Source organism: Chiloscyllium plagiosum, unplaced genomic scaffold (genome assembly GCF_037043375.1).
Source record: "Chiloscyllium plagiosum isolate Xiang-an unplaced genomic scaffold, Cpla_swu_hap1 HiC_scaffold_4, whole genome shotgun sequence".
NCBI classification, from domain to species: Eukaryota; Metazoa; Chordata; class Chondrichthyes; order Orectolobiformes; family Hemiscylliidae; genus Chiloscyllium; species Chiloscyllium plagiosum.
This window is the reverse complement of record NW_028270142.1, coordinates 43,085,185-43,111,799: the sequence shown is the minus strand read 5'-3', so window position 1 is coordinate 43,111,799 and position 26,615 is coordinate 43,085,185. Positions and strand designations below refer to the sequence as shown.

The window sequence follows — 26,615 nt, the reverse complement described above, 5'->3', positions numbered from 1 at the left end:
TTCTGATGAGTTGTTTATGGGCTATCATGAATCCGAGTGGTCGGAGAAATCTGGCAGTTAGCTCTAAGACTTTTTTATATAAGATAGCGTGGCTAGAGTGTTGGGTCATGGCATGTACTCGTCACATTGTTTGTCTCCTGGGCATCTACGGGTAATGTTCCGGGGATATCCATTCTTGGCAAGACTTTGTAGCAGTGATCTTCTTCGCTTCACAAGTCAGGAGTGCTGCAGTGTATTGTAGCCCTTTTGAAGTGTCCTAATGCAGCTTCTCTTGTGTGTTTGGGCGGTTGCTGTTGTTGGATCTGGTCCATATGTGTGGTTTTTTCTATAACACTTTCATTGTGCTCTCACCGTTCTGTGTTCTTTCTACCATCACATCCAGGAATGGAGAGTTAGTTGTTAGTTTCCTCCTCTCTCATAAATTTGATCCCTGTGAGCATGGTGTTGATAATTTGGTGTGTTCTCTCGATCTCTGTTCTCTTAATAATTACAAAAGTGTTGTCCACGTATCTGATCTAGAGGATGGGTCAGATTTGTGGGAAGGCTGTTTGTTTCAATCTTAGTATCACTGCTTCTGCTGTGAGTCCAGAGATGGGTTAGCCCATTGGTGTCCCATTGATCTGTTTATATATTTGGCTATTGAATGTGAAATGTGTCATCAAGCTCAGGTCTAGCAGTTTGAGTATGCAGTCCTTGTTGATAGGTTCCCATCGTGTTGTCTGTTCCGTTTGACCAGGAGATTGGCTATTGCCTCTCTGGCTAGGGTTTTGTCGATTGAGGTAAATAGTGCCATTACATCAAATGAGACCATCGCTTTGTCCTTGTCTACATTTATGTTCTTAATGTTGTCTAGGAATTCCTATGATAATTCTATGGAGTGCTTGGATCCGCTGATAAGATGTTTCAGTTTTTGTTGAAGTTCTTTTGCCAGTTTATGTGATGGTGTTCCTGGAAGTGTCACGGTAGGTCTAAGTGGTAAGCCTGGTTTGTGTCCCTTAGGTAATCCGCAAAGTCTTGAGGTGTTGTTGCCTTCTGGCTTCATCTTTTGTAGGTCTGTCTTGGTTATCAGTCTGTTTATTGTAGGTTCCGTGGTCTGTTATTTATTCCACTGGTTAGCTGATGTGGGGGTCAGACTCCCTCTGCAGGTAGTTGGCAGTATCTGCAAGTAGTTTCTCCACTTTTTGAATGTTTTCAGTCTTGTCTTTATCTGTCTTTATCTGCTGGTACTATAATTATATTCTTGTTCTTTTTGTTCTTTCCTTTGTTAGTAAGAGTACAATGGTTTGCCTGACTGTGTCTTTTTAGTTAGTCTGTCAGTTCTGAGCATACTAGTGCAGCTAGGAAGTCCCTATGCCCAGCATGTGCAAGACCAAAGTAATTAACAAGATTCCATGCAAAGACTGCACAAAACACTATATCGGACAAACAGGCAGACAACTAGCAATCCGCATCCAAGAACACCAACTAGCCATTAAATGCCATGACCAACTGTCCCTAGTAGCCATACACACAGATGACAAGGATCACAAATTCAACTGGGACAACACAACAATAATAGGACAAGCTAAACAGATGACAGCCAGAGAATTTCTAGAAGCATGGCACTCATCCATGGACTCCACCAACAAACACATAGACCTAGACCTAATATAACGACCACTGCAACGAATGACTGGAACCAGCAACTGGAAGCAGCAGGAACGGAACCAAATAAGGTCCAGAAGATACCGTGCAGCAGGGTTTTAGAGGAGCTCCACAGCACTGAAGATGTCACCTAGAGAGGGAATGAAATGTCTGCAAATCAACTTCCCAACTCAGCAAACACAACCATGGCAACCAGCACCCGAGCCACAAATCATTATGCAAACCTTGGAATTAAATGAATCTCAGGGCTTTAGTTTGCCTTATTAAGGGCCCTACTAACTCACGTCACTACTTTTAGTGATTTGTGCATCCAAATCTTTGGATAGAGTCATAGAGTCTGAGAGATGCACAGCATGGAAACAGACCCTTCAGCCCAAATTGTCCATGCCTACCAGATATCCTAAATTAATCTAGTCACATTTGCCAGCACTTGGCCCATATCCCTCTAAACCCTTCCTATTCATATATCCATCCAAGTGTCTTTTTAATGTTGTATTTGTCCCAGCATCCAACACTTCTTCTGGCAGCTCATTCCAGGCACACACCACCCTCTATGTGAAACTGTTGCCCATTAGGTCTCTTTAATATCTTTCTCCTCTCACCCTAAACCTATGCCCTCTAGTTCTGGACTCCTCCACCCGAGAAAGACCTTGTCTATTTATCCTATTCATGCCCCTCATGATTTTATAAACCTCTATAAGGTCATCCCTCAGCCTCCAACACTCCAGGGAAAACAGCCACAGCCTATTCAGCCTCTCCCTATAGCTCAGATCCTCCATCCTTGTAAATCTTTTCTGAACCCTTTCAATTTTCATAACATCCTTCCGATAGGAGAGAGACCAGAATTGCACGCAATATTCCAAAAGTGGCCTAACCAATCTCCTGTACAGCTGCAACATGACCTCCCAACTCCTATACTCAATGCTCTGACCAATAAAGGAAAACATACCAAATGCCTTCTTCACTATCCCATCTACCTGCAACTCCACTCAACCTGCTCCTCTATTATTTTCCAAGTAGTATACGGTCTCCTTTACTGTTTTTGGCTATCAAAATGTGCTACCTCATCTTATTTGTAATGAAACTAATGCGTAACCTGCTGAAGGATACCCTGCTCATCTTGTTTCTGTGTCTTTTTGCAGGGAGGTTGCTCGATGGGGCTGGAGAGACCACTCGTAGTGGCTATCATTGTGCTATTCAGCAGTGTGATCATCGTGGTGACAATCTCATTGCTTCAGCAGATGAAAAAAATTGCTCTTCCTGTCGGATATAAGGTCCTTCACTCATTGTAGTGGTCGGCAAAGCTCTCTGGGATTGATGGGGAGCCAGATTTCCCAGAGTGGTTTGAAATGTTTCAGTAGGTGTCAGTGTAAGACCATTTTGTCTGCTAACCCTGAAGCTCCCTGATAACAATCACTTGATTTGTCCTAGCCAGTACCCACCTACCCACATCTAGTCTGGAAGCAAATACAGTGGAAACTTGATTATCCGAATGAGATGAGCGGGCACTGTTTTGTTCGGATAATTGATTATTTGGAAAATCAATTAAATGCCATTCCTCTGGAGCTCGGAGTTTTAAAGTCAGCTCCCTATTCAGGAGACTGCAGCAGCACACAGCGCGGGAGACCCCGCCCCCCCAACCCGGTCCAACCCTGCCTCCCCCAACCCCGTCCAACCCCGGTCCCCGCCCCCTAACCCAGTCCAAACCCGTCCCCCCCAACCTGGTCCAACCCCACCTCCCACCCCCAGAACAAAGCACGCGAGCCCATGGCCACCCCCATCCACCCCCAGCCCCTCTCTGGGGCATCCAACTGCACATCAACAACAAGACTACTGCTGTTGCTGCCTCTGTGGGATAAGTCTCCAAATAGCGCGCACACGCACACAACTTTTTACTTCAAATTTTTGACAGGTTCCATGTTTGCCCTGTACAGGACAATGTTGGAGAGATTATTCCTGGGAAGTGCCGGGGGGGGGGGGAGGTGTTCAGGTACACTCCTCTATAGAACTCCAGGGAAAGTGTGGGGACAGAGAGAGGGCGGGAGGTCAGTCATTTGGAGGCAGTGCCTGTTTAATCATTGTAAATAAAAGACGCGATCACTGCTGGAAACACGTTTTTGATGTAATGTTTCTATCGGGACCTCGAGCTCTCCTTCGGATAATCCGATTTTCGGATAATTGGTATTCGGATAATCGCGTTTCCTCTGTAGATTTATTTGTATGTGATTGGATGATTCTTGACTCTCAAACCAACAGCCCTTTTTCTCTGAATTTCTAAGATGTTGAATCCTGTGTCACTCATCTGGCCTCTTAAGTGACTGTAAAAGATACAAAAATATGAAAAAGTATAGACCACTTGGCCCTTCCAGCCCGTATTGCTGTTCAATAAGATCTTGGCTGATCTAGATCCCAGCTCCCTCCTAGTATCTTGGCCAATATTATTCAACATCACAGAAACACATTGCTATTCAGGGAGCAAACTGGCTGCCACAATTCCTACAGTACAACAGTGACTGCACTTGAAAAATATTTCATTGGCATCTCGCACTCTGGGAGACCCTGAGACTGTGAAAAATGCAATACAAATGTCAGTTTGTTCTTTAATCCCCAATAGATTTCACAACAGATGAACTGAATAGTGAAAATATATTTTTTCAAAACACAATATTTCAGGTTTGCTTGTGATTTTTTTTTTCTCTCTGAGGTTTTTGCTCCCTACAGCAATTAATCTTTACTTGCTGGAGACTCCAGGAAAATTCTGGAGCATTACTAATCCTACTTGGAGAGCTCCACCCATTTCCCATACCACCTGAAGATTGGCTGGTAAATCCATGGAACAGTGCAACTAGATTTCTTTCTTCCAGTAATAAACCACAGCATAACTGTATCTTACTGTAGTCTAACTGTATTTAACTATGACTAATCTATATTTTTCCAGTATGGGATTGTCTTTGATGCCGGAGCCTCCCGTACGACTCTTTATGTTTACAGATGGCCAGCAGAAAAGGAGAATAACACTGGCGTAGTCAGTGAGTTTCACCTCTGCCATGTCAAAGGTATAGAGCTGAAATTCATTTGAAATGTATTGTACGTTAATTAGCAAGATAATTTTACTAACATCAATTCTACAATCACATAGTCATTATAGCACAGAAGGAAACTAATTTGGTCCCAATCAGTGTTGAAACTTTATTGCTGGAACAGCACAGCAGGTCAGGCAGCATCCAGGGAACAGGAGATTCGACGTTTCGGGCACAGGCCCTTCTTCAGGAATGAGCAGAGAGTGTTCAGCAGGAGAAGATAAAAGGTAGGGAGGAGGGACTTGGAGGAGGGGCGTTGGAAATGTGATAGGTGGAAAGAGGTCAAGGTGAGGGTGATAGGTCGGAGTAGGATGGAGGCGGAGAGGTCAAGAAGAAGACTGCAGGTCAGGAAGGCGGTGCCGGGCTGGAGGGATCCGGCTGAGACAAGGTGGGGGGAGGGGGGATGAAGAAACTGGTGAAGTCCAAGTTCATCCCCTGCGGTTGGAGGGTTCCCAGTCGGAAGATAAGACGCTCCTCCTCTGACCGTCGAGTTGTTGTGGTTTGGCGGTGGATGAGTCCAATGACCTGCATATCCTCGGTGGAGTGGGAGGGGGAGTTGAAATGCTGTGCTACAGGGTGGTTGGGTTGGTTCGTCCGGGTGGCCCAGAGGTGCTCTCTGAATCGCTCCGCAAGTAGGCGGCCTGTCTCCCCAATATAGAGGAGGCCACACCGGCTGCAGCGGATGCAGTAGATGATGTGGGTGGAGGTGCAGGTGAATCTGTGGCGGATATGGAAGTTTCCTTTGGGGCCTTGGAGAGAAGTGAGGGGGGAGGTGTGGGCGCAAGTGTTGCACCTCCTGCGGTTGCAAGGGAAGGTGCCGGGAGTGGAGGTTGGGTTGGTGGGGGGTGTGGATCTGACAAGGGAGTCGCGGAGGGAGTGGTCTCTACGGAAAGCTGATAGGAGAGGGGAGGGAAATATATCCTTGGTGCTGGGGTCTGTTTGGAGGTGGCGGAAGTGACGGCGGATGATGCGCTGGACATGGAGATTGGTGGGGTGGTAGGTGAGGACCAGTGGGGTTCTGTCCTGGTGGCGGTTGGAGGGGCGGGGCTCAAGGGCGGAGGAGCGGGAAGTGGAGGAGATGCGGTGGAGGGCACCGTCGACCACGTCGGGGGGGAAATTGCGGTCCTTGAAGAAGGAGGCCATCTGTGTTGTACGTATTTTGAACTGGTCCTCCTGGGAGCAGATGCGGCGGAGACGAAGGAATTGGGAGAATGGGATGGCGTTTTTACAGGGGGCAGGATGGGAGTAGGTGTAGTCCAGGTAGCTGTGGGAGTCGGTTGGTTTGTAGTAGATGTCCGTGTTGATTCGGTCGCCTGAGATAGAAACAGAAAGGTCTAGGAAGGGGAGGGAGGAGTCCGAGACTGTCCAGGTGAATTTGAGGTTGGGGTGGAAGGTGTTAGTGTAGTGGATGAACTGTTCAACCTCCTCGTGGGAGCACGAGGTAGCGCCGATACAGTCATCAATGTAGCGAAGGAAAAGATGGGGGGTGGGGCCAGTGTAGTTGCGGAAGATGGATTGTTCCACATACCCTACGAAGAGGCAGGCATAGCTGGGGCCCATGCGGGTGCCCATGGCTACTCCTTTTGTTTGGAGAAAGTGGGAGGATTGGAAAGAAAAGTTGTTCAGGGTGAGGACCAGTTCGGTCAGTCGAAGGAGGGTGTCGGTGGAAGGGTACTGGGTGGTACGGCGGGAAAGGAAGAAGCGGAGTGCTTTGAATCCTTCGTGATGGGGGATGGAGGTGTACAGGGACTGGATGTCCATGGTGAAGATGAGGCGTTGGGGACCGGGGAAGCGGAAATCCTGGAGGAGGTGGAGGGCGTGGGTGGTGTCACGAACGTAGGTGGAGAGTTCTTGGACTAATGGGGACAGGACCGTGTCGAGGTATGCCGAGATGAGTTCGGTTGGGCAGGTGTAAGGGACTGATTGGTCCCAATCAGTCCCTTACACCTTCCCTGCATCTCTCACCCTAAATTCTCTACTAGTTGGAGTCATATCTGACATATAGGAATATGGTTGTGGTTGTTGTAGGTCAGTCAAATCAGCTCCAGGACATCTCTGCAGGAGTTCCTCAGGGGTAATGTCCTGGGCCCAATCACCTTCAAATGCTTCATCAACGACCTTCCCTTCCTTATAAGATTGGAAGTGGGGATGTTCGTCGATGATTGCCCAATGTTCAGCAGCATTCGCGATTCCTCAGATACTGAAGCGGTCCATGTTCAAATGTAACAAGACCAGAAAATTATCCAGACTTCGGCTGACAAGTAGCAAGTAACATTCATGCCACACAAATGTCATCTCCAATAAGAGACTTTTTAACCACCACTCCTTGATTTTCAATGGTGTTATCATCATTGAATCCCCCACTATTAACATCCTTGGGATTACCATTGACTAGAAACTCAACTGGACTTGCCATATAATAGTGTCTACAAATGCAATCAGATTTTCAGAATACTGCAGTGAGTAACACACTTCCTGACTCCCAAAGCCTTTCCATCATGTACAAGGCACAGGTCAGGAGTATGATAGAATACTCTCCATCTGCCTGGATGCATTACAGCTCCAACAACACCCAAGAAGCTTGACACCATCCAGGACAAAGCAGCCCACTTGTCTGGCACCACATTCACAAACATTCAATCAGTAAACAACCGATGTTCAGTAGCAGCAGTATCTACAAGATGCACTGCAGAAATTCACCAAACATCCTCAGACAGCACCTTCCAAACCTATGACCCCTTTCATCTAAAAAGACAAAGACAGCACATACATGGGAACACCATCTCCAAGTTCCCCTCCAAGCCACTTGCCACCCTGTCTTGGAAATATATCACTGTTCCTTTAATGTCACTGGGTCATAATCCTGGAATTCCCTCCCTAAGGACATTTTGAGTCTACTTACTGCAAATGGACTACAGCGGTTCAAGAAGGCAGCTCACCACCACCTTCTCTAGAAGAACTTGCAATGGGCAATAAATCCTGGCCAAGCCAGCAATGCCCACATCATATAAATGAATAAAAGAACTCAGTTCCTCTGTTTATAAAGACAGATCCCATTTGCTTTGATAATGGCTCTCAATATGTCCTACCTCATCAAGAATCAATGAACATGAGCAAAAATAATCTGTCCCTGCATACAATTTAGAACTTGTAGCATTTAGTCAACATGGTGCCTCCCTGCCCCTTCTGGAAAAGTGGTAGAATAATGTAGTAAAAAGAAAAAAATGCATTGTTTAAAAGGATACTGATCAACCTCTGGATTATTCAATACTGAGATTTTTTTTAACTTATTCATGTGTTGAGGGTGTCACTGTCCAGGCCAACATTTATTGCCCATCTCTAATTGCCCACAGGGAAGTTAAAAGTCAACATTGCTGTCGGCCTGGAGTCACACGTCAGCCAGACCAGAAAACAATGGCAGTTTCTTTCGTTAAAGGACATTAGAGAACCAGTTGGGGTTTTGCAATAATCAACAATGGATTCATGATCATCATAAGACTCATAATTCTAGAATTTTATTGAATTCAAATTCCACTATCTGCCGTAGCAGAATTCAAAGGTCCCCAGAACATTACCCATGCCTAAACATTAACAGTCCAGCAATAATATTCCCAGGCCAACACCTCCCCATGTAAAGCGCACCTGTAAAAACTCATTGGTGGAAAAACAGCTGCTTCTTTTGGTTCATACTCTCACCTCTAAGCAAAGTATTATGGGTTCAATTCTAACTTCAAAGACTTGGCCACAAAGTCCAGGCTGACAGGATGTTGTGCTGTCAGAAATGTCAACTTTCCAATGAAACGTTAAGTCAGATCCCCATCTACCCTCTAGGTATTCGTAAATGATCCCTCTATTTTGATTTGATTTATTTGATTGTCACATGTATTTAGTTACAAAATACAGTGAGAAGTGTTGTATAGTGTCGCCACTCTCTGGCGGCAACTTTAAACACAGAAATATAAACCAAAGCAGAAAAATGAAGAAATAAAGAAAAAGTGTCCATCTTTACAGGCCTTCTTGTTAAGTGCTCCACCATGGCCAATGGCCTGGTGGCTAGGCACAAGTCCTGTTTTGGTACTACTTTGAAAATGAACATGGGATTTCTCCTAGTGCCCTGGCCAATATTTATCCCAATGTTTATACTAATTTCCTTGCACTGTCAATCCTTTTGTCACCTTTCCCGCTTTCCACCCTATCAAATACCTTCCTTTCTTAGCTTGCTTCCCATTTCACTTTGTGCTAATTTTAAACATCTTGAATCTCTAAACTCATTCCAGTTCTGATTAAAGGTCACAAGCCTGAAACATTAACCCTGTTTCTCTCTTCATAGATGCTGCCTGATCTGTTGAGTATTTCCAGCATTTCCTACAGTAGGAAACGTGATTATGTTTTGAAAGTCGTTCATTGGCTGTGCAAAGGCAATTTCTGTCCTGATCATTTTTTTTAAGGCTGACCCAATTTATGTGATTCTCCACAGGACCTGATATTTCTAGCTATGACAAGGAACCTGTACAAGCAGCTCACTCAATGGAATGGTGCCTCAACAGAACAATAGAAAAAATCCCAGCAGAAAGGCATAATTCTACACCAGTCTACTTTGGTGCTACTGCTGGAATGCGACTACTCCAGTAAGATTATATGGTTATTTATTAATTTATTTAAATAATGTCACATTCCAGAGGACTGGTCACCCATAGTAATCAAAACAAACATACTGTTGAAAGAGAAAAGATTTGCAAGGCTATGAGAAGAAGCCAAGGGCATGACAGTTGTCAAGCTGCTCTTGCCGAGAACCAGCACAGATACAGTGGGCCAAAAGGCCTCGTTCTGTGCTGTAACTACAGTACTCTGTTTGATCTATACCAGATGTTTCATAACCCAAAACAAAGTTCCTGGAACCTCAGAAATGGACAGAAATTTCTGGAAGATTAGGTGGGAAGTAGGATTGGATACTCTTTCAAAGATAAGCCATATGTGCGTTGGGCTGAACAATGATATCCTCAGAGACATCCTTGGCCCAACTCTGGATCTTTACCAAAAATGAGAGGCTGGGAACTCAGCTTTCTCTGAAGGAATTGGATCATTTTGAAGAGATTCTAAGAAGGTTCCCAGTCCTGCTTTGGAGAATGGCTGTAATGGTGTGCTTATTACTGGACAAATAAGCCTGAGAAGAGTTCAAATTCAAAGCTCTGAGTACTATGGAAATTCTAGCTGTGTTTCTGGTCTTTGCCATCCCCCCCACCGTTTGTTGGAGATCAATAACATTTATTTGGCAACCCTTGATCTTAAAATTTTCTGCCTGTTTTTTAAATCCTTCTATGGGTTCATCCTTTTCCTGGAATAATAGAATCTTATTAGCATGGAAATATGCCATTCAGCCCATTGAATCCATGCTGACTCTCTAAAGAGAGCATTCTAGTCAGGCACCACCTTCCACCCCCACCCCCCCCCCCCCCCCCCCCGCCCCCGTCCCACCTGCATTTCCCATGACTAATCCATCAAGACTGATATCACCCAAAGCAGGAACCAAACCCAGTTCCCTGGTGTTGTGAGGCTGCAGTATCAACCTCTGAGCCACCATGCCATTCCCATTCCAGCAATCTCTTTATCTGGAACACTGTCTGAAAAAAAACAGAAGCAATTGTAACTTTGAAAAGGGGAATTGGATAAATACTTGCAAAGGAGAAATTTGAAGGGCTTGGGGAAAGAGCTAATGAAGGAAGAACTAATTGGACAGATCATCCATGAAGCCAGAATGGACACAAATGGCTTTTCTATGCACTCCATGAGTCTACTAAATAGCTGAGGTAAAAACAACCTTTATACCTAATAAAGAAATGTGCATCTCACTAAGTCTGTCTCTAATTCTTCCAACTGGCGGAACTAGGCTGGAGAACCAAAGAGCTGCAGCCACGATCCTCACAGAGATTGAAAATTTCCTCCGTTCTTCACCATTTGATTTCAAAGGTGCCCACATTCTCTCAGGGAAGGAGGAAGGCGTTTACGGGTGGATCACAGCAAATTATTTACTGGACAATTTGCAGCAGGTTTGTCAAACTTACATTCTCGAAGCTCAGCATGCTTTGGGTGAATCGTTTCACCATGTTTGCTGCTTTGCTCTCCTTCTGTCCCGTAGACTCTGACAGCCACCAGCAGACTGAAGCACAGCTACCCATGACTACCTGCAGGTATAACAGGTAATTAGGAATGCAAATTAAATGTTCTCCTTTATTGCTAAAGGGATTGAGTTTAAAGGCAGGGAGATTATGTTGCAGCTGCATAGGGTATTGGTGAGGCCACACCTAAAGTACTGCATACAGTTTTGGGTCTCCTTACTTAAGAAAGGATGTGCTGGCACTCACACAACAGCAGGTTATAGTCCAACAATTTCATTTGGAAGTACTAGCTTTCAGAGCAATGATCCTTCATCAGGTAACCAGTGGGGCAGGATCAGAAGACACTGAATTTATAGCAAAAGATCACAGTGTCATGCAATTAAAATGATATATTGAACAAACCTAGATTGCTGTTAAGTCATTCATCTTTTAGAATGGGTTGCAGGTTTTGGTTCATTAATATGTCAATCTCAGAACTTCTTTTAAATCACATTCTAAAGATTATTTACCGTTTTATAAAAAAAGGTAACATTTCAGCTCAGATAATGTATTAAAGGTGTGAGGTTAGAGTCTGTCTCTATCCCAAGCTTGAGTCAGACTGGTTCTATTTCCAAAGTAGGAATTTATAAACTGTTATGTGGATCGACTGCCTGCAGGTTACGTGCTTTTTGAGCAAAAATAGAATGTATCTTCAATTGCAATTCTGCAAATGCAAATGCAAATTTGCAAGTAGGCCTGAAAGCTCTGAAAGCTAGTACTTCCAAATAAACCTGCTGGACTATAACCTGGTGTTGTGTGATTTTTAACTTTGTCCACCCCAGTCCAACACTAGCACCTCCACATCATGGCATGAGAAGGGGTGTAGAGGAGGTTCACTGGGTTGATTCTGGAGTTGAGGGGGTTGGCTTATGAGGAGACACTGAGTAGACTGGGATTATATTCATTGCAATTTTGAAGAATGAAGAGGGATCTTATAGAAACATATAAAATTATGAAGAGAATAGATAAAATAGACGTAGAGAGGATGTTTCCACTAGCAGGTGAAACTAGGACAAGAGGGCATAGCCTCAAAATTAGGAGGACCAGACTTAGGACTGAATCAAGAAGGAACTTCTTCACCCAGAGGGTTGTGAATCTGTGGAATTCCCTGCCCAGCGAAGTAGTTGATGCGACTTCAGTAAATGTTTTTAAAGCTAAGATAGATTATTTTTTGAACAATAAAGGAATTTAAGAGTTACGGTGAGAGTGTGGGTGAGTGGAGCTGAGGCCATGAAAAGATCAGCCATAATCTTATCGAATGGTGGAGCAGGCTTGAAGGGCCAGATGGCCTATTCCTGCTTCTAGTTCTTATGTACCTTTCTCAGAACTCATTCCAAATGGTGTGAGACAAGGCATTCCATTGGACAAGAGCTTGCATTTTTATAGCACCTTTCACCACCTCCTTATCTGCCAGATCCTTTCACAGACAATGCAGCCCTTCTAAGATGTGATCACTATTGTAAAGTAAGAAGAGTATCAGTCAATCTGATCACAGAAAAGTCTCACAAGAAGTACTACGTTAATGACCAGATAAGCTGTTTTAATGATGATGGTTGAGGAATAAATATTGATTTGGATACAAAGGAGAATTGACTTGCTCTTCATCAAAATGGTACCATTGGATTTTTTACATGTATTAGAGAGGGCAACCAGGACCTCTGCTTAACATCTGATCATTGAAGATAGCACCTAGAACATTGTAACCATTTTTCAGTACTCTACAGTGTGGATCAGGTCCGCACTGACACTCAACACGATGGTTGGAGGAAGAGCGCCTCATCTTCCGCCTAGGAACCCTCCAACCACAAGGGATGAACTCGGATTTCACCAGTTTCCTCATTTCCCCTCCCCCCACCTTGTCTCAGTCAAATCCATCGAACTCAGCACCACCTTCCTAACCTGCAATCTTCTTCCTGACCTCTCCGCCCCCACCCCAGTCTGACCTATCACCCTCACCTTGACCTCTTTCCACCTATCGCATTTCCGACGCCCTTCCCCCAAGTCCCTCCTCCCTACCTTTTATCTTAGCCTGCTGGACAAACTTTCCTCATTCCTGAAGAAGGGCTTATGCCCGAAATGTCAATTCTCCTGTTCCCTGGATGCTGCCTGACCTGCTGCGCTTTTCCAGCAACACATTTTCAGCTCTGATCTCCAGCATCTGCAGACCTCATTTTCTCCTCTGAAGAGCAGCACACCCAGACCCAGCTGTCCCTGTAATCCTGTATTTCCCTCGGCTAATCAATCTAGCCTGCACACCCCTAGACACTATGGGCAATTTAGCATGGCCAATCCACCTAACCTACATATCTTTGGACTGTGGGAAGAAACCAGACCACCCAGAGAAAACCTACACAGACACACGAACATGCAAACTCCACAGGAAGAAGTCACCTGAGGGTTGAATCAAACCTGGGTCCCTGGTGTTGTGTGGCAGCAGTGCTAACCACTGAGTCATTGTGCCACTCTGCACAGGGAGAGTCAGCTTGGTATGTGTACTCCTGAGTGGGACTTGAACCGATAGCCTTCTGACCCAGAGATACCCACATACTACAGATTGATGAGAACAATTTGCAAGTGAGCTTTGCCAGCTCTATCTCTACAAACTCTTCCATTCCTCCAATATCTGTGTGTTGTCTCCAATTCTGGCCTCTTGAGCATCCACAATTTCTATCTCTTCAACAATAGTGGCTGCGGCTTCAGTAGTTCAAGTCCAAATCTCTGCAATTCGTCCCCCAATATCTGTGTGTCTGCCTCTTCCATCTTTCAGAAGCACCTTAAGTCCTACCTCTTGAATCAACCTTTTTATCATTTACTCTAAGATCTGTTTAGATGGCTCAGTTTGTTTGATAATGCCCCTGTGAAGACCCATGGGGCATTTTGCTGCATGGAAGGGTTATGTAGATGTAAGTCGTTCTGTTTGTCAATGTTCATCTCAGCACTTTAATTGTTTAATACACATCCTTTGCCAGAGACGTACTTGGATACACCTGGAAAGAAACTTTACCGTGAAGACCACAGGAACTCTCGATCTGGGTGGAGCTTCTACTGAAATAGCTTTTGTCCCCAAGCAGCACTCACATATGAGTGATACCGTAATAATCACGTTGTACAGTTACAACTACACTGTCTACACTCAAAGCCTGGCATGCTATGGAAGGGATGAAGCCGAGAAAATGTACAGGGCAAAAATCCTCCAGGTAAGCTGGGTGGCTCAAAATTGCTTTTTGTGCTAAGAGTCCATGGATGAAGAAAGGAGGAAATTCTATAGCACCTTCCATGGCCTCAGGACATCCAAATGTTTCTTGCGAATGAAATAAAGACAGAAAAGGTCAGGCAGCATCTCTCGTGACAGCAACAGAGGTAATGTTTCAGATCTATGACCTTTCATCAGTTCTGAGGAAACCCCTGAAACATAAACTATATTTTTGCTGCATATGGACAGATAAATTATTTTTGTAGTGTATTTATACTTGAGGGACAAAATATATGAGGAGGTGAAAAATTAAGAATAGCATATTTATAAATTTCCTAAATATTCCTAAGTGAGTGAAACCTAGTCCAGTGGGTACAGCTTCATATAGACTGAATTCAGAGTGAAATGTGATGATGAAATAGCTGAATTTATGTATTAAATACAAACAGAACTACATAACGTGGACTGTGACTCAGTGCATTTGTCTATACAAATTCCCAATCTAGAGACACCTGAGCAGCACTGAGGGACAGCTGCACCATCAGATTTACTGTCTTTTGGATGAGAGGTTAAACTAATGCTCCTCTCGAGTAACCATAAAGCAATGCCATGGCTCTATTTTAAAAAGAGCAGGGGAGTTCGTCCCAATGTTCTGGCCGATATTATCCCTCAACATGCATCACCATAGTAAATAACACATTGCTATATGTGGAAGCCTGAACGCAAATTGTTTGAATCATTTCCCACATCACAACCGAGACTACTCTGCAATGGTTTTCACTGACTGTAAAGCACTTTTGGTCATCTTGAGATCATGGAATTTTAGAAATACAAATAGGCCATTAAGGTCCTTGAGACTGTCCCACTGTTCAATTACATTTAAATTCACTTTCCTGCTCCAAGTTTCATAACCCTGAATTCCTTCCATATTGTTTTTTAGATTAGATTAGATTAGAATACTTACAGTGTGGAAACAGGCCCTTCGGCCCAACAAGTCCACACCGCCCCGCCGAAGCGTAACCCACCCATACCCCCACATTTATACCCCCACATTTACCCCTTACCTAACACTACGGGCAATTTAGCATGGCCAATTCACCTGACCTGCACATCTTTGGACTGTGGGAGGAAACCGGAGCACCCAGTGGAAACCCACGCAGACACGGGGAGAACGTGCAAACTCCACACAGTCAGTCGCCTGAGGCGGGAATTGAACCCGGGTCTCTGGCACTGTGAGGCAGCAGTGCTAACCACTGTGCCACCGTGCCGCCCAAAATCTTGTTGATATTTATTTTTACCAGGAGCACTATCAGCCCTCTGAGCATCTGCAGCCTGCTGAGATAAAGAATTCCAACAACTATATAAATGAAAAACAATTCTCCTTATCTCGATCCTCAATGGCCGACCTCTTACCTTATCTTCTATATCCCATAATTCTTGACTCTCAAACACCTTTCAGTATCTACACTCTGAAACTTTTATGTTTCCACAGATTATCTAAATTCCAGGACTATTAAATCTATCAAAGCTCTATAAATGCATGTTTTTTCTTTGTGCTAGTTCTATTTTAGCAACTTTATCTATCTATTTATTTACCTATTCTATATAACCATATTTGCATACATCTGTCTGTTTTACCAACTCAGAACACAAAGAAAAAATCAAGCATTGAAGATCCTTGCCTTCCCTCAAACTATAATCTGACTCTCCAACTGAAGCATATATTTGATGGTTTATGCACTGCAGCTGATATACCACCGAACTATGACCCTGACATCAATGCTACATTTATAGGAACTGGAAATCCTGTTCTATGTCAGCAAAAGTTGTTGTCAATATTTAGTTTTGAATATATCAATGTTGGAGGTAATTGGACACAAGAAAAACTTCAGCCAAACATCCATGGAGATTTTGTGGTACGTTACTAAATGTTTGGAATATTTTATTTGCATTCCCGTCTTGTTTGGTCTTGAGCTTGACTTGTGACACATGTTCATCTCTATCCAAACCATATAGGCCTTTTCTGGTTTCTATTACTCAATGGAAGCCTTGAACTTAATCGGTTCCTTTCCTATAGAAACTTTCAACTCGACAGTTCAGGAATTCTGTTCGAAGAACTGGGATCAGGTAAGTGGTGGAATTTCTGTCATATTGTATTCACTGCAGACAATTGGAGATGGTAGGGTCAGCTGTTTTGCTCAAGACTAATAGATGGTAATATTTTTAATGCCTATTAGCATGCAGCAAAACAAGCTAAGGGAATGTCATTCATCTCATTCAGAATGCATCTTGAGCTTAAAAATCTAAACTTACTCACTCACAGACATATTACATATTATTACAGGCACAGCTCATTTCATACTGCTTACAGTCACGATGTATCCTATGAAACCTACAGGTATGACATGTCATGTCTTACTTAGAGATATGACCCTTTAATACTCATGATTTGCTACATATATTAACATTCATGTTACATGCTACTTATAGGTGTGGTGTATTACACGTCCATCTGCATATATGTCCTATTGCACACTACGTCGATCACATATTACATGTTACTTATGGACATATGTCAAATGCAATGCAAATTGACAGGGACTGACACAAAACAAAAAGGTTGGGGTAGTTCTGTTACAACAGGCATTTTGTCAATGTGAATTCACTGTGACATGATTGACGAACTGTGGGCGTGGTTTCTACAGCACAAGTTTTTAAAACATGTTGGCTGTAATGCAATTAATCACTTCAAGCGTGATTTTTCTATAATACAGAGTTGCACAAGAATTAAACCATCGCATTATAGTAGAACTGACTGTACATCATTATCAATGCAAAAAGGAAACTAACGTTATTACGTGTCATGCAGGTGCAGCAGTTATTTCCAAACGTGTCAGACCCATTTCGCAGATCATATTGTTTCAATGCAAACTACATCTATGCTGTACTTGTGCAAGGTTACAAGTTTGATCAAGAGAGTTGGAAATCAATAAGCTTTCAAAAAGAAGTAAGTGCAGACAGATGAAAACCTTGTTTGGTTAAAATGGCCTGTTAGTTGTTTGGCAGTGATTTATTTGGGGTGAGGAGGGATTATGCTCCAATTCTACATTTCATTCCAACTCTGGTGATGGAGATAGGAAATTCATCTCTTTTTGCAGCCAAAGTATAACAATGAACTGAAGTGATGATCAAGTTGAATTTTAATAATCCCACTGTACAAAATCACACCAGAAAGGTGAACCAAGTCTGGGTGTCATCGCTTTTAAATTTTCAAAATTTTCAGCTATGTGTCAGATTGTGCCTTTGTACTTGTGAGACACTGACTAAACCATTTAGTGTTGTTTTCAGTCACAAACTCATACTTTAAAGCACAGGAGGAGGCCATTCAGCCATTGTGTCCGTGCCAGTCAACAGAGATCTAACTACATTAATCCCATTTTCCAGCTTTTGACACATAGCCCTGGAGGCTATAACAAAACAAGTGAATATCCAAAGTGAATTTTTAAACATTACAATTTCTGACTCAACCAGCTTTTCAAACCAGTGAGATGCAGAGTGAAAAATGAACTTTTGGACTCTCCGCTTGGTCTCCTCCCTCTTGCCTTACTTTTATACCCACTGATTATTGACCTTTCTACTATTGGAAAAAAATGCTATGTCCCTCACAATACTATACACTTCTCTCACTTGCCCTCTCAACCATTGTTGCACCAAGGAAAACAGCCCTATCCATCTTCGTCATACTTCACACCCTCCAATCCAGGCAATATCCTGGTAAATCTCCTTTGCACCCTCTCCAGTATGACCACATCCTTCAGAGAAATGTAATTATCAGACTGGGTGGCGCGGTGGTTAGCACTGCTGCCTCACAGTGCCAGAGACCTGGGTTCAATTCCTGCCTCAGGCAACTGTCTGTGTGGAGTTTACACATTCTCCCCATGTCAGTGTGGGTTTCCTCCCACTGTCCAAAAATGTGCAGGTTAGGTGAAGTTTCCATGCTAAATTGCCCGTAGTGTTAGGTGAAGGGGTAAATGTAGGGGAATGGGTCTGGGTGGGTTGCTCTTCAGAGGGTCAGTGGAACTTGTTGGGCCAAAGGACCTGTTTCCACACTGTAAGTAATCTAATCTAATCAAACTGCATGCAATACTCCAGTTGTGGCTGAATCAGTGCACATACAGCACCAGAGTAACCACTTTGCTGTTGTATTGTATGCCTTGCCTAATAAGGGAAAGTATTCCATGTGTCTCCTTAATCATTTTATCAAACTGCCCTACTACTTTCAAGGATTTGTGAAAATGCATACTAAGATCCCTCTGATCTTCAGTATTTTCCAGGGTCCATTAGACTTTAACAGGACACTATCCCATGGGTTTTCCAGATCAAATTCCACTTGCCACAGCTCTGCTGAGCTGTGACTGTTCCATAACATGCTTCTGCAGTTCACAGCTATCCTCTTCACTCCTTACCACCCTACTAATTTTTGAGTCATCCCTGAACTTCTCAATCATACCCCTATATTTAAGTCCAAATCATTAATGAACACCACAAACAGCAAGGGCCCCAGTACTGAGTCATGTGGAACCCCACTGAAAATTGACTTCCAGTTACAGAAACATCTCTCTACTTCCAAACTGTCAGACAATTTTGGATGCAACATTCCACATTGCCTTTATTTCTATAGGCCCATATTTACTTGGCCAGTCTGCCATGAGGGATCTTATCAAAAGCCTTGTATAGGCAGTTGGGAGAAAGCACATCAGAATGAGGCACAGCTGGAGTGAGTGTGTTTCGGAAATGTTGGAACACCATGAGAATTCAGTGCAGATGGGAAGAAGTGTTTTTTTTTGCATTTTATTCTTTGCTTCATAGTTTGTAAGGTTTAAGTGGACAAATTAAAGCCCAGCACAAAACAAAGAATAACATCACAGGAAAACATAAGTTCATTGGTTGGTGTCAGCTGATAATTTGAATACCTATTTTGAATTGCTTTCAGGTTAAAGATGAATAGGATAAATATCTTACAGATGAAAAAATTAAAGACCAGTAAAATCGGTACTTTAGAAAATTAAGAACAAAGTAAATTAAATAGAGATCCAGAGCCAGGCAATGTGTTGTACCTGACTGATGTGGGAATTGATGGACCCCATTGTGGTTGATAGTGACCACATCTGTAGCAAGTACTGGTTGCTTGAGGAAATCTGGCTCTGAGCTGATAAGATGGAATCTGAGCTTCCAACACTGTGTCTTATCGGGGAGGGGGAAGAGTTACGTGGATGCTATGTTTCAAGAGACAGTCACAATCGCTAGATTAACGACCTTAAATTTGGAAGGTGTGACTATGAGCAAAGCAGGTACACGAATAGAGGATGTAATTGTACAAGAACCTCCACCGCTGTCCTCATCCAACAGGTTTGAGATTCTTGTTCCCTGTCTCGATGAGAGTGAGTGATGTAGGGAGGATGAGCAAACTGACCGCAGCACTGTGGTATATTCAATGAGGGTGGGGAGAGAAAAGAGAAATATTGTTGTAATTAGGCATAATATAGTCAGGATCTAGACAATTTGACTGCCCGGCTCCAGGATATCTCATCTGGATTGCAGAGGAACTTGGAGTGGGAGGGGACAGATCCAGGTACAATGGTTCATGTAGATTCCAATGACAGATAGAAAGAGGAATGAGGTTCTTGTGAGGGTATTAAAGTGAACTGAATTAATTTTATTGTACACAAACAACTTGTTGCTAAATTCGAAAGCAGAAACAAAAAGTTAATAATCTCTAGATTATTCCCTGAGCCATGAGCTAATTGGCACAGGATCAATAAGTTTAAACCAGTAAATGCATATTTCAAAGATTGATATGAGAGAAATGAGTTTCACTTCATGAGCATTAGCTCCAGTATTGGGGAAGGAGGGAAGTGTTACAATGGGATCTGCTCCAGCTGATTAATTCTGGGACTGGGGTCTGGCAATAACCACAGCTGTAAGTAGGGCTCTAAACTAAATTGTGTCAGGTAAGGTCCATTTACATGGGAAATGAGATAAGCAAATTTAAAGGAGAAAGCAGGAGTGGAGATTAGTGGATAAGGCTTATTGTAACCAGAAAGTAAAAGGAAGTGACAGAATGTGTGAATATCATATTGCACCAAGCAATTGTACAAGAGTAGGGAAATTTGATAACAGGACAAACTTAAAGGCTTTTTTATCTCAATGCATGAAGCATTCGGAATTAAGTTAACAAGTTAACAGTGCAAACAGAGACAAAACGCTATGACATAGTGGCGATTATTGAGATGTGGTTGCAGTGAGACCAGGCTTGGGAATTGAATATCTGCGATACAGTGTTTTAGAAGAATAGGCAGCAAAGAAAATGAGGTGGTGTAGCTTTGTAGTAAAAGAGTTCAGTGCTGTACTGAAGAAAAAGATATCAACACTGGAGATGTAGAAACAGTCTGGATAGAAATACATAGCAGGGGAAAGAAGTTGCTTGTGGGAGTAATCTATTGGTCCTGAAACAATAACTTCACAGTTGAGCACTGTATAAACCAGAAAATACTCCAGTCTGGAAGAATGGTACAGCAATAATCATATCTGACTTTAATAGGCATATAGACTGGATTAGTCAAATTGTGAAGAGTAACTTTGAGGGAGGGTTCACTAAATGCATTAGAGATTGTTTCTTGAAGCAATATATGTGGAACGAATCAGGGAATAGGCAATTCTGGATTTGCTATTGTGTCATAAGATGGGACTAATTAATGATTTGGAGGTGCTGGTGTCGGACTGGGGTGTACAAAGTTAAAAATCACAACACCAGGTTATAGTTCAACAGGGTTATTTGGAAGCACTAGCTTTCGGAGCGCTGCTCCTTCATCGGTGGTTGTGAAGTTTAGGATCGTAAGACACAGAATTTATAGCAAACGTTTAGTGTGATGTAACTGAAATTATATATTGAAAAAGACCTGGATTGTTTGTTAAGTCTCTCATGTTTCAGAATGAGCATGTTGGTTTTAGTTCTTTCCTATGTAAATCACAGAACTTTTTAAAAGTTACATTATCAAGTGAACTTTAACAGTGAGAGGGGAAAGATATAAAAGAGACATAAGGGGCAACTTTTTCACACAGAGGGTGGACGTGTATGGAATGAGGTGCCAGAGGAAGTGGTGGAGGTTGGTACAATTGCCACATTTAAGAGGCATTTGGATGGGTAAATGAATAGGAAGGGTATGGAGTGATATGGACCAGGTGCTGGCAGGTGGGACTAGATTGGATTGGGTTATCTGGTCGGCATGGACAGGTTGGACCGAAGGGTCCGTTTCCATGCTGTACATCTCTATGACTCTAATAGGTGTCATTTCGGCCCAGATAATGCATTGAAAGAGTGACGTGCCCTGTGTGAGGCTGTCTGTGCCACAGTGTTCAGACTGATTCTAATCTAAAAAATAGATCTATGTAAGATTCTGTAAATCCGTTTTTTAGTAGAGTGATCAGAGCATGCTAGAATTTCAAATCCGGTTGGAGGGCAAGCAACTGGAGTGCTACACTAGCATTCTAGAGTCATAGAGTCATAGAGATGTACAGCATGGAAACAGACCCTTCGGTCCAACCCGTCCATGCCGACCAGATATCCCAACCCAATCTAGTCCCACCTGCCAGCACCCGGCCCATATCCCTCCAAACCCTTCCTATTCATATACCCATCCAAATGCCTCTTAAATGTTGCAGTTGTTCCAGCCTCCACCACATCCTCCGGCACCTCATTCCATACACGTACCACCATCTGCATGAAAACGTTGCTCCTTAGGTCTCTTTTATATCTTTCCCCTCTCACCCTAAACCTATGCCCTCTAGGTCTGGACTCCCCGACTCCAGGGAAAAAACTTTGCCTATTTATCCTATCCATGCCCCTCATAATTTTGTAAACCTCTATAAGGTCACCCCTCAGCCTCCGACGCTCCAGGGAAAACAGCCCCAGCCTGTTCAGCCTCTCCCTGTAGCTCAGATCCTCAAACCCTGGCAACACCCTTGTAAATCTTTTCTGAACCCTTTCAAGTTTCACAACATCTTTCCGATAGGAAGGAGACCAGAATTGCATGCAATATTCCAACAGTGGCCTAACCAATGTCCTGTACAGCCGCAACATGACCTCCCAACTCCTGTACTCAATACTCTGACCAATAAAGGAAAGCATGCCTAACACCTTCTTCACTATCCTATCTACCTGCAACTCCACTTTCAAGGAGCTATAACCTGCACTCCAAGGTCTCTTTGTTCAGCAACACTCCCTAGGACCTTACCATTAAGTGTATAAGTCCTGTTAAGATTTGCTTTCCCAAAATGCAGCACCTCGCATTTATCTGAATTAAACTCCATCTGCCACTTCTCTGCCCATTGGCCCATCTGGTCAAGGTCCTGTTGTAATCTGAGGTAACCCTCTTCGCTGTCCACTACACCTCCAATTTTGGTGTCATCTGCAAACTTACTAATTGTACCTCTTATGCTCGCATCCAAATCATTTATGTAAATGACAAAAAATAGAGGGCCCAGCACCGATCCTTGTGGCACTCCACTGGTCACAGGCCTCCAGTCTGAAAAACAACCCTCCACCACCACCCTCTGTCTTCTACCTTTGAGCTAGTTCTGTATCCAAATGGCTAGTTCTCCCTGTATTCCATGAGATCTAACCTTGTTAATCAGTCTCCCATGGGGAACCTTGTCGAACACCTTACTGAAGTCCATATAGATCACATCTACTGTTCTGCCCTCATCAATCTTCTTTGTTACTTCATCAAAAATCTCAATCAAGTTTGTGAGACATGATTTCCCACGCACAAAGCCGTGTTGACTATCCCGAATCAGTCCTTGCCTTTCCAAATACATGTACATCCTATCCCTCAGGATTCCCTCCAACAACTTGCCCACCACCAAGGTCAGGCTCACTGGTTTATAGTTCCCTGGCTTGTCCATACCACCCTTCTTAAACAGTGGCACCACGTTTGCCAACCTCCAGTCTTCTGGCACCCCACCTGTGACTATCGATGATACAAATATCTCAGCAAGAGGCCCCGCAATCACTTCTCTAGCTCCTCACAGAGTTCTCAGATACACATGATCAGGTCCTGGGGATTTATCCACCTTCAACCGTTTCAAGACATCCAGCAATTCCTCCTCTGTAATCTGGACATTTTGGAAGATGTCACCATCTATTTCCCTACAGTCTATATCTTCCATGTCCTTTTCCACAGTAAAGACTGATGCAAAATATTAATTTAGTATCTCCCCCATTTTCTGTAGCTCCACAAAAAGGCCACCTTGCTGATCTTTGAGGGGCCCCATTCTCTCCCCAGTTACCCTTTTGTCCTTAATAAAACCCCTCTGGATTCTCCTTAATTCTATTTGCCAAAGCTATCTCATGTCCCCGTTTTGCCCTCCTGATTTCCCTCTTGAGTATACTCCTACTTTTTTTATACTCTTCTAAGGATTCACTCGATCTATCCTGTCTGTACCTGACATAGGCTTCCTTATTTTTCTTAACCAAACCCTCAATTTCTTTAGTCATCCAGCATTCCCTATAGTTAATAGCCTTCCCTTTCACCCTGACAGGAATATACTTTCTCTGGATTCTTGTTATCTCATTTCTGAAGGCTTCCCATTTTCCAACCTTCCCTTTACCTGCGAACATCTGCCTCCAATCAGCTTTTGAAAGTTCTTGCCTAATACCGTCAAAATTGGCCTTTCTACAATTTAGAACTTCAACTTTTAGATCTGGTCTATCCTTTTCCATCACTATTTTAAAACGAATAGAATTATGGTCACTGGTCCCAAAGTGCTCCCCCACTGACACCTCAGTCACCTGCCCTGACTTATTTCCCAAGAGTAGGTCAAGTTTTGCACCTTCTCTAGTCGGTACATCCACATACTGAATCAGAAAATTGTCTTGTACACACTTAAGAAATTCATCTCCATCTAAACCTTTAACACTATGGCAGTCCCAGTTGATGTTTGGAAAGTTAAAATCCCCTACCATAACCACCCTATTATTCTTACAGATAGCTGAGATCTCCTTACAAGTTTGTTTCTCAATTTTCCTCTGACTATTGGGGGGTCTATAATACAATCCCAATAAGGTGATCATCCCTTTCTTACTTCTCAGTTCCACCCAAATAACTTCCCTGGTTGTATTTCCGGTAACATCCTCCCTTAGCACAGCTGTAATGCTATCCCTTATCATAAATGCCACTCCCCCTCCTCTTTTGCCTCCCTTTCTATCCTTCCTGTAGCATTTGTATCCTGGAACATTCAGCTGCCAGTTCTACCCGTCCCTGAGCCATGTTTCCGTAATTGCTATGATATCCCAGTCCCATGTTCCTAACCATGCCCTGAGTTCATCTGCCTTCCCTGTTAGGCACTTTGCATTGAAACAAATGCAGTTTAATTTATTAGTCCTACTTTGTCCCTGCCTGCCCTGACTGTTTGACTCACTTCTGTTCTCAGCTGTACCCGTCTCAGATCGATCTCTTTCCTCACTATCTCCCTGGGTCCCCCCCCCCCACCCCCCACCTTACTATTTTCAATCCTCCCAAGCTGTTCTAGCAAATTTCCTTGCCAGTATATTTGTCTCCTTCCAATTTAGGTGCAATCCGTCCTTCTTGTACAGGTCACTTCTACCCCAAAAGAGATTCCAATGATTCAAAAATGTGAATCCTTCTCCCATACACCAGCTCCTCAGCCATGCATTCATCTGCTCTATCCTCCTATTCCTGCCCTCACTAGCTCATAGCACTGGGAGTAATCCAGATATTACTACTCTCGAGGACCTCCTTTTTAAATTTCTACCTAACTCTCTGTAATCTTCGTTCAGTGTCTCAACATTTTCCCTTCCAATGTCGTTGATTCCAATGTGGACAATGACCTCCTGCTGGCCCCTCTCCCCCATGAGAACATTCTGCACCCTCTCTGAGACATCCTTGATCCTGGCACCAGGGAAACAACACACCATTCTGCTTTTTCTCTGCCGGCCACAGAAACGTCTGTCTGTAACTCGGACTACAGAATCCCCTAACACAATTGATCTCTTGGAAGCCGATGTACCCCTCGTTGCATTAGAGCTAGTCTCAATACCAGAAACTTGGTTGTTTGTGCTACGTTCCCCTGAGAATCCGTCACCCCCTGCATTTTCCAAAACAGCATACCTGTTTGAAATGGGTATATCCACAAAAGACTCCTGCTTTAGCTGCCTACCTCTCTTACCCTTCCTGGAGTTAACCCATCTATGTGACTGTATCTGAGACTTTCCCCCCTTTCTATAACTGCCATTCATCACATACTGTAGCTGTTGCAAATTCCTCATCGCTTCTATTTGTCTCTCCAATCGATGCACTCGATCTGATAAGATTTGCATCCAACAGCATTTATGGCAGATATAATCTGCAGTAACCCTTAAACTCTCTTTAAACTCCCACATCTAACAAGAAGTACATATCACTGCAAAGGCCATTTTTGCTCCTTCACAATCTACAGACCCAGAAAATAATACCATCATATTCCTCTACAAACACTGCCCCAGGTTAAATTAATAGCTATGGCTTACATTTTAAGTTTAATCAAGAGACTTATCTCCAAAAACATATAATCAAGAAAGAATCCACTATACTCACTACAGCAGCCTTTCTCTAGGACAGACTTAAAACAACAATTAACTTATCTGATTCTGTGCTGTGAACTTCGCCCAACAGTTCCTCCAAGCTTAGTTGTGAATTTCACTGCTTGTTAATTTTCCCAGATGCACTCCGATGTCCAGCGATCCACAAATTCAAATAGCAAAGGCAGTAACTGTGCAGGTTTTCACTCTCTCTCTCGCTCTCTCTCCTGCACTATCCTCACCATCTGCTTCCTTTGTCTGCCCTTCTCCCTTTTAAACTGCTGTTGTTTTGACCTTTTTTTAACTTTTTTTTGAGTCAAACAGAGCTAATTACATAGACAGCTTTGGCCCAAACGGACTAGGCCAGAAGATGACAGCTTGGACAGTTGACAAGCATTGGCAGATATTTAAGGAGATACTCAATTGCTCCCAACTAAAATATATTCCAAAAAGGAAAAAAGGTAGTAAGAGGAAGAAAGAAAATCCATGGTTAAGCAAGAATGTTAAAGATATTATAAAGATAAAAGTTATGGTATATTATTTTGCAAAGGTGAGTGACAGTAAAGGTTTCCCAAACATCAATACTAAAAATGCAAAAAAAAAGACCATGGTAAGTTATCAAAGGAAACTGTGCAAAATATAACAATCGATAGCAAAAGCTTGTATACGTATGTAATAGGGATGACAGTAGTTGAATGTTGATCCCTTGGAGGATGAGACTGGGGAGCGGAATACAGAAACAACATGGTCACTAAATAAATATCTTGCTTCAGTTTTCACATTGGAAAACACTAGTACCATCCCAATTGAAGCAGGTAATACAGAGGCTATAGAAAGGAATGAACTTAAAACAATCATCATCACAAGAAAAAAGGTACTGAGCAAACTGTTGGGATTGAAGGCAG

General features: G+C 43.1%; 1 protein-coding gene across 3 annotated transcripts in view; it reads left to right on the top strand.

Annotated features, from left to right (window-relative positions):
• entpd3 (ectonucleoside triphosphate diphosphohydrolase 3) overlaps positions 1-26,615 on the top strand; it is a 43,284-nt gene that overhangs the window by 12,344 nt on the left and 4,325 nt on the right. For 2 of the 3 annotated variants that reach the window (XM_043688693.2, XM_087985827.1), the window contains exons 2-9: positions 2,787-2,918; positions 4,583-4,700; positions 9,202-9,352; positions 10,612-10,771; positions 13,849-14,076; positions 15,719-15,988; positions 16,089-16,199; positions 16,942-17,079. In XM_043688693.2, coding sequence (XP_043544628.2) covers positions 2,799-2,918; positions 4,583-4,700; positions 9,202-9,352; positions 10,612-10,771; positions 13,849-14,076; positions 15,719-15,988; positions 16,089-16,199; positions 16,942-17,079 — 1,296 coding nt within the window. In that variant the 5' untranslated portion in view covers positions 2,787-2,798. Of the gene's footprint in view, positions 1-2,786; positions 3,002-4,582; positions 4,701-9,201; positions 9,353-10,611; positions 10,772-13,848; positions 14,077-15,718; positions 15,989-16,088; positions 16,200-16,941; positions 17,080-26,615 lie in introns of those variants that run through there. The other variant, XM_087985828.1, reaches the window with a different exon arrangement.